The 13,350-nt window shown below is 42.2% G+C and overlaps 1 protein-coding gene across 1 annotated transcript in view; it reads left to right on the top strand.

Moving 5' to 3' along the window:
* The window catches only part of card14 (caspase recruitment domain family, member 14), a 67,083-nt gene that overhangs the window by 42,017 nt on the left and 11,716 nt on the right, over nt 1-13,350 (top strand). Inside the window, exons 10-13 of the mRNA XM_010796603.1 lie at nt 4,061-4,301; nt 4,458-4,521; nt 5,876-5,996; nt 6,181-6,345. Coding sequence (XP_010794905.1) covers nt 4,061-4,301; nt 4,458-4,521; nt 5,876-5,996; nt 6,181-6,345 — 591 coding nt within the window. The remainder of the gene's footprint in view (nt 1-4,060; nt 4,302-4,457; nt 4,522-5,875; nt 5,997-6,180; nt 6,346-13,350) is intronic.

A 13,350-nucleotide genomic window follows, 5' to 3' on the forward strand; every position in this document is an offset into this window, starting at 1 on the left:
TGGGGCGTGAGTGATTGGGCAGCTTTATAAAGGTGTGTATGAGGAAAAACTGCGGTATGACGAACACATTCCGCTGATGAATAGAATCTCACCATTTATGGGCGGGGTGCCTGATACTGACCATTGCTTATACACTCTATGGCCGTTTGATTTAGGAGAGGGTCAGTTTTACAAATACATGAAACGGCCGGTGTGTGCAACGGTTCGTCGCGCAATAACAAAAATCCGACGGTGAGTACACAGGCCTCACAATTGTCCCGCCCCTCGTGTGAGACAAGACAATCGCCGCCTGGATCGTTGCCGACGCCTCGCGGTAAACGCGGTGTAAACGCCCGATTCTCTCCAAACTCAGACGTTACTAGACGCACATCCTCCCCGTCGTCGGTATAGTAACCGATCTTCTAATTGATCTTAGACTACCCAAACCTGTATTTGTACTCACTTCATATTGGCCTGGGCTCTTCTCTCTCCTGGCGTCGTGGACGTCGAGACGGGCGACACTCCCTGGCCACTCGCCTCGTTATTTGTGTGGAAATCTGCAGTTGACTTGTGTAAAATCGATACCTGACTAGCATATATATCATGTAACTTAATTAAGGTTAAACTCTTAGTAATTAGTTGAATCATGTACCAGTGGGGTTTTTTTTTTTTTCTTGTTTATTTAATTATTTTTAGTATGATTATAACTATGTACTTATAATAAGCTTATGGACTTATATAAGCTTATAAGCTTATAAAGCTGACATCTAGCAAGGGTAGTGATTATCGTTTCCGTGTAAAAGAAAACTTTTACATTTCCCGTTTGTACTCTTCGTCCAGAATCACTATACTGTACCCTTTACATCAGGATAATACTAGCTATAAGAAAACCAACGAACCTACTCTATCGATCCCTAATACTACTCTGCCATGGTAGAACCAATCTGTTCCCCGGTTTCATAAATACATGTCACCTACGTCCTGTGAATTTCTGTGGGTATGAACGGACCGGTTTTTTCCTCCCTCTCCACTGTCTCGGACACTGGTACCGGTTTCTCGGGTGTACCGAAGGAGATTACCTTAGAAGGCGTGGTAGGAGTCTCGGAAGACCAAGGAGCTGAAGTGGACGTGTTATTGTCAATATTACTCTTTACATGCCTTCGTGTACTCTCCGTTCTCTCTTTTTTTGGGAAACACAGTCCAGACTTTAGCAGTTAGGTTTGGCAAAGGAGAGCGAAACAAAATCTGCATTCTTGTCCACTTTTCTTCTAAACGGTCCGTTAGCAAGAGATTAGCCGGGAATTTATTAGAAAAAGTAGCACTCTTCACGTCTCTTATCGCTTTTTGATTGTAAACGTTCTATCAGGAAAGTTTCAAATAAAATAGGAACTTCATTGTTCATAATTGCTAAAAGTCCTAAGCAAAATTACTTTATCCTTTTTTCGTATAATTACTAATTTACAAAATAAAACATAGTAGATTAAATATAGCAGTTTACGTTAAGTCATTTCATTCCCCGTATAAAATACCAGAACTGGACTGGTTCGGTCTTAACCCCCCACGTTTAATTTAGATTTGAAAAAAAAAAAATGTTAGATGATTCAGGCAAACCGTGTTCCTCCGTTTTTTTTGCTGGGGACACCCTTTAAGTTTTTTGGGTTTTTTCACCCTTTAGTACCCCACCAGCGAAAAAACCCGAAGGCATCCGTCAGGGGGGAAGATCCGTTTACTCCAACTTGGGTGGGGGGTGATTGACACCGGGCCCGACCTACCGGGGTGTCATACCCAGTCGCCCAAGGGGGAGCAGGTGGACCGTGGTTTGTGGAGGGGCCAAAGGATTAAGGGGGAGGGTTGGGACCGTGACGACTTCGGGTCGGGCCCCCGCAGAGGGACCCCCTCGCTCTACCGGGGACCTTTTTCTTGCGCCCGGCATTTCGGCTTTTACCGAAAACCTTTGGCTCCTACGCGGTAGGTCCCTTTCCCTTCCCCGGGGATCCCCCAAAAAAATTGGATCCGAACCACTCTTATTTTATTCCCTTTTCCCTCCTTTTCAAAATTCTTTTGAGGTTTTTTTTGTAAAAAAAAGGTTCATAATTGTCACCTTGTAGTACCCCCATTACCCTTTTTACATGAAGGTGCTTCCTTGTCTCCCTTTTTAGGTAAAGTTCATATGGTTCGGATGTTGGATATGGATGGACAAAATTAACAATGGAACTGGAGTTGTGGATTGGTGGAATATGGGGGGGTTCCTAACAATACGGGGAGATCGGAGGGTGACGAAAGATAAACCTTGGTTTCCGGGGGACAGGGGTTCCTTGGGCGAGGCTCGGGGGTGAAAACATTACCAACAAAAGGGGTCCAATTTTTCGGTCCCGGGAACATATAAAACCAAAAAAAGGGAGGCTCCTTACATAACGGAACTAAATTTTTTTACCTAAACCCTTACTCTTTTTAACGCACCCTTGGTATGGAAAATTTACATCCGCAAGGGGTCGGGGTGTTGTCAATAACAACTTTAAATATTATTGTAGGATCAACACTGCCTACTTTTTACCTACTATATTCAAGGAAGGGGAGAAACACGAGGCATTTCGTGATACACTCTGGGAATGTTCCATTTATATTTAGTTTCCCTTAAGAGTTGGAAATGATTCGGGTTGAAGAATTCCTGGTGGGAAAGGGCTTCCTCTGTGTGTTCTTTGTTTGTTTTTGTTCACGGGTTTAACTCTTTTTTTATTTCGACCCAAACCCAATTATACACACCTCCGGTGACAGTTGGATTGGTTTTTTTAAGTATTTACAGTATAGGTGAAAAATTCCCCAGGGGGTATTAAAATAAACTGTTCTGAGGTCCCTATAATGATTGTTTTAATGAAAAAGTTCAAATCTCTCGATAATTAAAACCACAGTGACGTAAATTTGGTAATTACACATAATACGGTACCCCCACTTTTATTGAATAACTTTACCCGGGTAAAAACCACCTTACCCAGTTTGCGGTTAAAAATAATTTGTAACCAAAATAAAAAAATTGTAAATCTTAAATATTGTCAATTTGATCTTTAATTCAACTTTAATCGTATCAAACTATGTCAAATTAAACTTATATATACATACTATACCTTGCTATACCCGCAACCTCCGTTCCAGCTGAGAGGATCTTCTGACTACAGCTGGGCTGATTGTGAATTGCATATGAAAGCTGTAGGCCTATAGCTGTCAAACTGTGATCACCAGTTCAATAAATGTGACAAATTCGACTTGGTTTCTACACTTATTTGAACATGTATGTATTTATTTCCAAAAATTATTGAAAAGAAATTTGGGAAAAAAAAAAAGTGAAAAATGTGTGAAAAAAATGTTTTACCCAATTTTTTTTTTATAGGATATGTACATTTCGGTTAACCGGTTAACCATTTTTTGGGGGGTTGGATATTCGAATATACATTTGCTTTCAAATTCCCATCCCTACTTTGCATACAAACATACACACACAAGAGCAAAATTATACTGCTTGACTTCCTTATTTCAAATCACAGTGACTGTATCTTGGCTCTAGCAGGAAGTGAAGTTTATGGTTCTGCTGTTATGAAGCCTTCAGAAAGAGCATATTGTTTCTCTTGAGATTAGATTGATGGCCAGCTGCCATGTGACAAATCTCATCTATATGTGACTTGTTGAAGTAGAACCAGGATATAACTGCTATTATTAGCCTGCTGTTTTTATGAGGTGTGCCGCTTTGATAAAATAATGATTTGTATACAAACAACGAAGTTATATTAAAAGATAAAATAAAAAATAATTAAAGTATTTCTTTATTTACAATTTAACAGTAGTGTTTTGGCATAAATGAGACATCAATGCTGAATTGCACAGTTTATAATGTTTTGCTGATTATTGTGAAGAAGTCTTAGTTCCAATCATCTGACGCTCTGAGGGAGAAGTCAACAGTTTAATGTCCACAGCCCGGAAGGACCACCATCTTGGTGGAATGAGTCTTCCACTGAAGCGACTCCTGTGTCTGATCAGTATGCCAAATATACAGTGTCTGTAGTTACAGTGTCTTCCTCTGTCTGTTTAGACTATGAGGCTCTGCTGCACCCGCTGCAGAGCGGTGAGACGTCATCCGGAGACTCCTTCTACGTACGGGTCAATATGTCTCTCCCTGCGGGCCCTAACGGAGCTCTGGCCGTGTCCTGCAATGACATCCTTCATGTGACCAACACAAGACCCGCCGGCACTGAGGACTCATGGAGAGCCAGCCTGGTTCACCCCTGCCAGCTGCTGGACCTTCAGAGCGGAAATGTACCCCACTATTACAGGTCAGTAAAATGATGTGGAATGTGGAAATGTTTGGTCGATTCTTTTCAAACATACAGTAGATGGGGTTAGAATCATCAGAATATGTCAAAGTTACAAGTAAATCTCCACTCACTCTGCTTTAAACTGCACATTCTAATGATTTTCTGATTGCGCAGGGCACAGCAACTTCTGATTCGTGCGATTGAAGACATGAGCTTTCAAACAAAGAAGTCCCCAAAGGTAAAAGTATTCCAAAATACTGCCACACCTTGTTCTAATACAGAATATCACTGTAATAACTCATGGGACAACCACTTCTCACTCCCAGCATCTTAGTCAGTGGCCCTATGCATCACTATAACCCTCAACGTAATCCTCTGACGTCAGTGTTGTTCCTGCAGGGCTGCCTGTATGGGATGTAGTATTTATGACCAGAGTTCAAGTGGAAGTCAGGTCATGCAGGCTGAGAAAGTCTGCATAGAGACGAGGTTGGGGTGGATGGAAGGGGACAAACAAACAGAGGATTTTCACAGAAGAATGAAGTTGATGTCCTAAATGAAACCAAAACCTAGCAACTTAATTGCAGTGACATAAAGTAGCTACCTAGTATACTGTACTTATTTCTGTAAAATAGTACATGTTGAGTTGCTATGTTAACAAAGGCACTTGTAACACTCAAACATGATCCTTTTCTAATCCTAACCAAGTAGTTACATAACTCATTGAACTCAAGTGACTTACATAATGTTATTTACATGTTGAAGTATGGGCTGGGAGAGCAAAAAAACATATATCAGGATATTTCTGATCCAATATTTCAATATTCTTTTGGGACGATAATGTACCGTTGACTGTGGGTGCTTGTATAAATGTTTTTTGTTTTTTTTGATGAAAAATAATCACTAATGACTCTGACCTAGTGGTGCATAATAGAACAGATAAAATAGTGTTGTAAGTTTAGAAAATAACTTTCAAAACCAGGAAAAGATAAGATGAATGATATTACGTGAACTAATATGTAAGACGATATCTATTCTAATATTACAGGTGCATCTCAATAAATTAGAATATAGTGGAAAAGTTCATTCATTTCAGTCCTTCTATTTAGAAAATGAAACTCATATTATTTAGATTCATTACACACAAATTAAATTATGTCAAGCCTTTATTTGTTTGATCTTGATGATTGCGGCTTACAGCTAATGAAAGCCTCCATGCCACACACTGCAAAAGGAGACCCAACCAAGTAGTGCATGCACATGACACATACTTTTCAGAAGGTCGACAATTCTGTATTAAACCTTCTTTTTATTAGTCTTGTGTAATATTCAAATGTTGAGATTTCATTAGCTGTATGCTGTAATCATCAAGATTAAAACAAATAAACACATGAAATACTGAAATAATTAACTTTTCCACAATATTCTAATTTATTAAGATGCAACTGTATACCAATATACTGCCCCACCCTAATGTAATTCTATTTGACTACCCTGCACATACATCGCTCTCAATGGGTACCAATTGCAGTAAAAAGTGACGCCATGTGACTAGTCGGGAGTGAAAAGTTGAATATTTTCCTCTGCTGCATCAGGCTGGGCGTGTGGTGGCCCAGAGTAAGCAGAAGGCGGTGAGGATTGTGGGCACCATGCGCCAGGGCAGGAACCCCCTGTGGGTCAGTGTGGAGGAGGAGCAGCCCAAGAGCACCGAGTCAGGTACAGCCTGCAGCAGCACACACTAACTGTGTTCAACTTAATATATCTGATCTAACCTAATACAGTTACATTTGTTGACATGATTCAAGTCAACGTTTCAGTTTTTTCAGTGCAGTCACAAAAGGATATTATCTTTCTTTAAAGCTTCTGCTGTTTGATATTCATTGAATTTCTTTTTTTGTAGGCGATACATCTGCACCCAAAAGCTGTCTGACCCTCATGCCCTACAGCCTGGTCACCCCCCACTTCCCCCCTGTCTGCAGGCCCGTCCTGCTGCTGCCCTCCATCCTGGGACACATCCTGGACAAGAAGCTGACAGACTGGCAGGGCTTCCAGCTCTGTGAGCCTGGTAAGAAGTACTCTGCTATTAGGGAACCATGTCATGTTATATTTCATATCTGTGTCCGCTGGAGCGAGACGCATCTTTAGATGGAGAGGAGGGAGGCAGTTCCGTTTGCTGCTCTGTTTGACTTGACAGGTCATGTTTGTCTGTTGCTGCTAACCAGGAAGGAAATACACTTTGTGAACCCATAGTCAGGGCCGCCCCTCCCTACAGGCCAATCACGCAGGCTGCATGGGGCCCCGCCTTGTGCAGGGGGCCCCGCCCAGAGGGCCTCAGCTGCTGCTCGCAGTTCTCCGATCAGTTCTCCGCTCAGTTCTCCGCTCAGTTCTCCGCGCACCCCCCGCGAGAGTGAGAGTGAGAGGTGACTAGGGGAGCACGTCTGTAACCCAACACCGTTGCAATGAATCGACATCTGACCAATCACGGCTTTGATACGGCCACTAGTGCAGGTGAAGAGATGTCGGTGAAAAGACAGTTTCAGTCCGGCGCAAAAAAGAAAACATGAAGAAACTAGAGCATCACTGGAAGGTGGGTTATTGTATGAGTCAAATGTACAACTTGCCAATGTTGTATAAGTCAAATTGCCAATTGCCATATTAAAACATCAGCTGCAATTCATGACATGAAGAAGGCAGTCTCTGCATAGCATATAGGCTAATGGAGATGCAGTTATTTCCAGCATTCTTTATTTACCATTCATTCAAGTATTTATCTGCTAATTTACAGGAGGAAGAGTGATAACCTGTCTGTCTAGTTGGCTTACATAACAGTTAAAGTTTACAGCCTAAAAAACATGGAGCATTTTTTTCCCTTTTATTCATTTGTATGTCAATTTGCACATTTCATGGTGATGCTCAGCCTCTCCCCTTAACTCCTAACAGTCATCATCATGTCAACCACAACACAGAGAAATACTGATAGAAATGTGTGTGTAGTTGTTGATACATTGCTGACAGAGGGAACTACATTTGAATACAGATTTAAGAAATATCAGTTTTTGAGCATGTCATAAGCATGTTTTGTCTTGACTATATTACAACTATATTATAATAAAATAATATCGTATTTATATTATTGAATTGATTATGATTATTATTATTAGTAGAAGTAGTTTATTTGCATTAATTATATTTTAATCTGAAGAACCTGCTTCATCCACGCTGGCGTTGCTGTTATCACTGGCTCAGTGTCATTTCATTTGACCAAATGTCTTTATGTAAAGACATTTGGTCAAATGAAATGACACTGAGCCAGTGATAACAGCAACGCCAGCGTGGATGAAGCAGGTTCTTCAGATTAAAATATAATTAATGCAAATNGATGTGTTTCAGTTTGTAAAGATGATACGAACATTTTACATAATAGGAATCTAAATGTGTGCCGTAGATAACCGTGGCAGACAGGCAGGACCCTCTCCCTAGGGAGGAGACAACGAGAGGGACTCCAAGAAGGGGAAAAAAGGGAAAGTTGACACCCAAAAGAGGCCTCAAAAGCGAAATGCGCTACACTTCCCAGTATTCCTATCTCCCCACAGCAAAAAAGAGTATGACTATAAGACTTGTAGACACCGATTACATAATCCGACATTTCACAGACGACTCTCGCGACATCCGGTATAAAATAACTCATAGCTATGTCGTGCAACCGTGCCTGGTTTAGCAAATATTATACTACGATATATTGTATTATTGAACTAAACTAGAACCTAAACTCAAGTTTGACCCACCGCCCTCCCCCCAGCGCCCTCCTGACCAGACCTAGTTGTCGGAGTCCTTTCCGGTATCAGTAATCCCCAAGAGCGCCTCGCCTGCCGGGCCCTTTCCGTCTCAGGTACACCCCTCAAGCCCGCCTTGCCCGGCCCCTTTTCCGTCTCAGGTACTCCCCCAGAGTCCGTCCTTGCCGGGTCCCGTTCCTCTAGGTACCCTCCCCCCCAGAGCACGCCTACCAGGCCTTCCCCCGTTCCCGTCTCAACGTATTCCCCGGTTCCGGTTGTCGCTCGTTGAGCCCCCATCCGTCCCTTGAGGGGGGGGGGGGTTATGTCAGGGTTTGAGTTTTTGTGTGTCTAGTTTTGGGGTTATTTTGCTGTTCTGTCCTCCCTGTCGTTAGTTTCCCTGGTGTGTCTCGTGATTACCCCTCCCTGTATTTAGTCTTGTCTCTTCCTGTGTTCAGTGTTGGTTCATTATTTGTCGTTCATGTCCCCCTTTATGTTGGTCACAGTCACCTTTGTTTGGATGCTACCTCGTACCTGTTCTTTGATTCTTGTTTTGTTTCAGCTTTTGTGAATAAAGCTCGCCTTTTGTTTCATTTTGAAACCTGCTTCCCTCTTTAATCTGCATTTGGGTCCTATTTTTCCCCAACCCTGACATTAAGTTGTCTTTAAATGTATTTTTCTTCAGTCCAATTGTCAAAGATGTTGACATTAATATGATAAGAAAACTGGGTAAAGTAGGAAATCTATAATTTGAATAAAAGCTGAATTTTCGGAAATGTTTACATGACAATACACCTTTACAATAAGAGATACTGATCCGAACATGTGTGTTCTGCCACATTTCCTGTCCTGCAGGCCTATTTGAGCAGAAACCTCTCAGATTGTCCCTGCACCGTGTGACACGAGTGCAAGATGCTGAGCGAGTGTATTTGCGTTATTCAAACACTCAAACACCCTGTATTATTCATGGGTTTCTGGAAAAACACATGGAGGTATTAACGTGGTGACAGTTCTGTTTATTATAACAAGCCCAGGGCTAGGAGAAGCACAGCAGCTTGAAAATCGAGCCACCCGTTCAATAAAACAGACAGCGCTGTCATACCTAATGTATTCACTATTTAATACAGTACAGCGTTTTGTTTTTGGGGAATATTTCCCATAACCTTTTACTGCACATTTGAGGGTACGGCTTTACATAGCTTATCTGATTCCACCCATATCTTTTTATTACTGTGTGTGATGTATGGTGTTTGTGAATAACCGAGTCTCTTTTGTACAAAGTTCTTCACAGTTTTAACCTACAGGAGGGCAGATGAGTCTGGCACACGTCTTCACTACTTCTTCGCAGCAGCAGTGCTAGCATCGAGTGCTAGCAAGTGCTAGCATCAAGTGCTTTTGATGAAACCGGAGAAAACACGATTAAATATTGATGAAGCTCAGTGCACTTTACCCCACCTGGTAACTGGAGACATTGCCCTGACCGTGAGGCTGACAGCGTCGTGGCACTGCATCTCCGACGGGCCTCAAACAGAATTCCATTTTTAACATAAATGCCTAATGGGAACATCTCAAACTGGACCGTGTTGTTTTCTTCGCAGGTTTTTATATATTCAGTTTTCACATCTCGCCCCTGTTGAGCCTCGTGTGATGACGGTTTTCAAAGAAGTTCTGAAATGTCCTCGCACAATGGCGGGACAAATTCCTTGCAGTTTCCCCGGCCTGTGTTGTAATTGGACTCACAGTGTGTCCTGTTATCTGATTATGCCTCTGAACAACAGTTCTGAACAACATGCGCAGCCAGAGGTCTGTGTATAAAAAAGAGGCAGAAAAAAGTCGCTATGGATAATCAGCAGAAGAGGAATCTAACTTTTCTCACCATTGGACTGATATTTATGCTGAGCGGCATCGAGTACGGTAGGTGGAATCTGACAGCTTTATGGATTTGAAGCATAGATTTGAAGACGTGAGATAAAAAGCTCATTAGATTAGAATCCGCCTGGCATTTTGCCTGATATTTAATAGAAATATATGTTTTTGCGGGTAAACAAAGCTTGTTGTTTACACATCTTCCCTCTGTTTCCTACTCCATCCTTCTGTGATGGTCAGCCGTCATTCTGCCGACAATATGGAGGTATCTGCAGATTTTGGAGGCCCCCCCCTACTTCCTGGGCCTGGGTCTGTCTGCCTTCAGTCTGAGCGGCCTGCTCACCGCCCCGCTTTTCGGATTGTGGTCCGACCGCAGCAAGACTACAAAGACCATCATCCTCTTCTCAAATCTATTTGAGATTGTCGGTGAGTAATAAAACACGAGACAAATCACATGATGACAGAGTCAGAATTTAGGAGCCATTGGCATGACTTTAATGGTGGAAAGTAACAAAGTACATTTACTCAAGTACTGTACTAAAGTACAATTTTAAGGCACAGGTATTTCCATTTCCTGCTACCATTGTTGAGGTCTACTAGAATAGATTTACATTTTTCAATGTTCCAAAATCACATTGGTTTTCTCATACAGAATCTCTATAGTATTTGTATTCACTCTCTGTCTTACACGCCTTGTTGGAGCTCCTGCGTGGGTGCCATGCTCGCTGCTCTGCCCTGTGGGGTTTGAGGAGCGGACAGTGTGAGGTGGATTACTGGTGTCGCTTCCTGGTTAAACACGGCGGGAAATCCACCTCACACTGTCCGCTCCGGGGGCCTTTCGGGGCGGAATCGTGAGCTCCGTAATGTCCCGCTAACATGGAACTTAGTCTATATCCAGCATCCAGGGAAACACAGCGGGAAATCCACCTCACATTGTCCGCTCCGGGGGCCTCGCGGGGCCTGAGCTGCTTAGGAGTCCGCCCTGGCAGAGGGTGTGCCTATTGTTCTATAGCTGTGTCCCAATTGGTCCAGACTTAGTGACGTCAATAGGCCCCGGAAGAAAGAAATGGAAAAAGAGAAATCTGCAACGAGGCGTTCTGGGGCAGCATAGACAGTTATTTTCTGTCTTAGAGTTTTACTCGCTACAGGGTGTACTTTGAGGGTTTGTGACTTTGCAGATCGTTTACATGCATAAACACCTTCATAACACACAAGGGGACGGTTAATAACCGGAAAAACATATGATGGGACCTTTAATTATAATAAGAGCTATTAAACAGCTAATAAACCATGATGTATTATTTATAGATTTAAAGTAGCTCCAACTAAACTTTATTTACAGTAAAATAACCGAGTGAAATGTTTTTTAGTTATTTTAGCCTTTTATGAAGTATACATTAAGGCTATATGGGTTTGTTTAGATTATTTGGGAATACCTTGTTGCTTGTTTTTATGTCGTCACTATTTTGTAATGTTCTCTTTCTTAGTGATTTGTCAATAATTCACCTTTTAAATCTTTTACACCATACTATACATTTATGCAAATAACAAATGCCTATGAAAAAAAGGGAAAGAAATAGCTCAACTTTATTAGCTGAAGCATTAATTCTATTAAAACATTAATTGTTCAATGATTATACTCAGTGTTAAAATATATGATTCTGAAAAGGGCCATTCTATACAATGAGTGCCTTAACTTGTTTGTTTTTTAAGTATAAAAGTATAGTTTGATTCTAATAATACTTGTATTGGAGTAATTTCTACATTGTGGTATTTCTAAAAACGAAAAATAGAGTACTTCGTCCGACTCTGCCTTTTTCAAAAAACTATCAGCGGATCAAAAGGTAATTTGGCTTCATAACCTGGGTAAAAAACACCATTGCTATCTGTCCAATACTGATGATTTTTTTCCTCAGGTAACTTCATGTATTTTCTTGGATACTCAAAATGGCTGTTGTTAGGCAGTCGGCTTGTAGCAGGTGACACAAACACACACACGAAAGAAAACTGAAAGCATGTACAGTATTCATGGTATCAGCATGTGGAGGTGTAACACGAGGCCTCCCTCTCAGGTGTTGGTGCGGGAGCGGGCTCCTGCATCTTCAGTTTCCTGACTCGGAGCACGCGGCCGGACGAGCGCGCCGGCATCTTCGCCGCCATCATGGCATGCCGACAAGCCGGCCTGCTTGTGGGTCAGTTTCATTTCACCCCCCTCTGTCTTCTGAGAGATATCAGTCACTGGGGAGGATGTGATATCTTCTTTGATGTTCACTTTCAACTCTGAGAAGGAGACTTTCAATAAAAATCACCAAGGTGGTGGACCATGTCTCCACACATCCTCTGTTTCTAAAATTTCTCCCCCTGTCTCTCCAGGGCCGGCGTTCAACCTGTTCCTGCGGCTGTGTGATTTCAAACTGGGGCCCTTCGTTGTGAACAAATATACATCTCCTGGGGTAACAGCATCCCGATCATCAGTAGTCTAATGGCACATTTCCACTGCAGCGCGTAGCAAGGTTTAAGCGTGCCGTGCCAAACCCGGCCCAATTATTTTTGCTTTTCCACTAGGGGTAGTTCCGGCTCAGGGCTACGATTTCACCTTTTTTCTGGCTCTCCAAAATCGAGGTTCTTACCGGGCCAACAACCGGGCTGAATATGCTAAACTGACGTAAACACTCTCGACTGCTGATTGGTCAGAGAGAATCGCTGGCAAGGGGGCTACAACTACAACAAAATGAACATATTTTACCGTGATTTAATTGTGAATACACGTTTCAAAATGATTGCCGAAGTAACACATACTGATACGGTTAGTAAAAACCAATGATTAATTCTTTGACAAGTCTGCAGACAAGACGGGCAGCGAAAAACCTTTTAAAATGCTTGTTTTCTAAATGGAGATCGGCTAAGCTAACGCAGTATACTGTATGCTCCGACCGTCCCACACTCACAACAACGCTCCTACAGACCTGAATAAACCAGCGACTGTATTCCACCATGACACAGACAAGTTTGTACTATATGAGGAGCTGTGAGTTAGCCAACAGCTAACAGCTGATGTTGGTTTTGTGGTTTGCATTGAAGATGACGTCACGCTCCGCTTACGCTGCGTTACTATAAGTTACTGGGGGGGGGTCCAGCTACTAAACTGTAATGGGAACCGCAGCATAAAGTGAGCTTGGCCTACCAAGGGACCTAGCTATACCAGTACTAAGCCGTGCGAGGCCTGCAGTGGAAATGCGCCATAAGGTTCTCGAAGCTCTTGATGAATACAGAAACAGAAATAGACCTTCTGGCATTCTGCCCTCCTACTGTCTCACATGTATTATATTTCTTTCTTTTGTTCTGCTCCTGGAGTAATGTCAAGTTTGTGAAAACAAGGCATGGACCCAAATGCAGATATAAACTGAAAAATTCTTTTATTTCAAAGGGCTATG

This window comes from Notothenia coriiceps, unplaced genomic scaffold, assembly GCF_000735185.1.
Source record: "Notothenia coriiceps isolate Sejong01 unplaced genomic scaffold, NC01 NC01_scaffold00037250, whole genome shotgun sequence".
Lineage (NCBI taxonomy): Eukaryota > Metazoa > Chordata > Actinopteri > Perciformes > Nototheniidae > Notothenia > Notothenia coriiceps.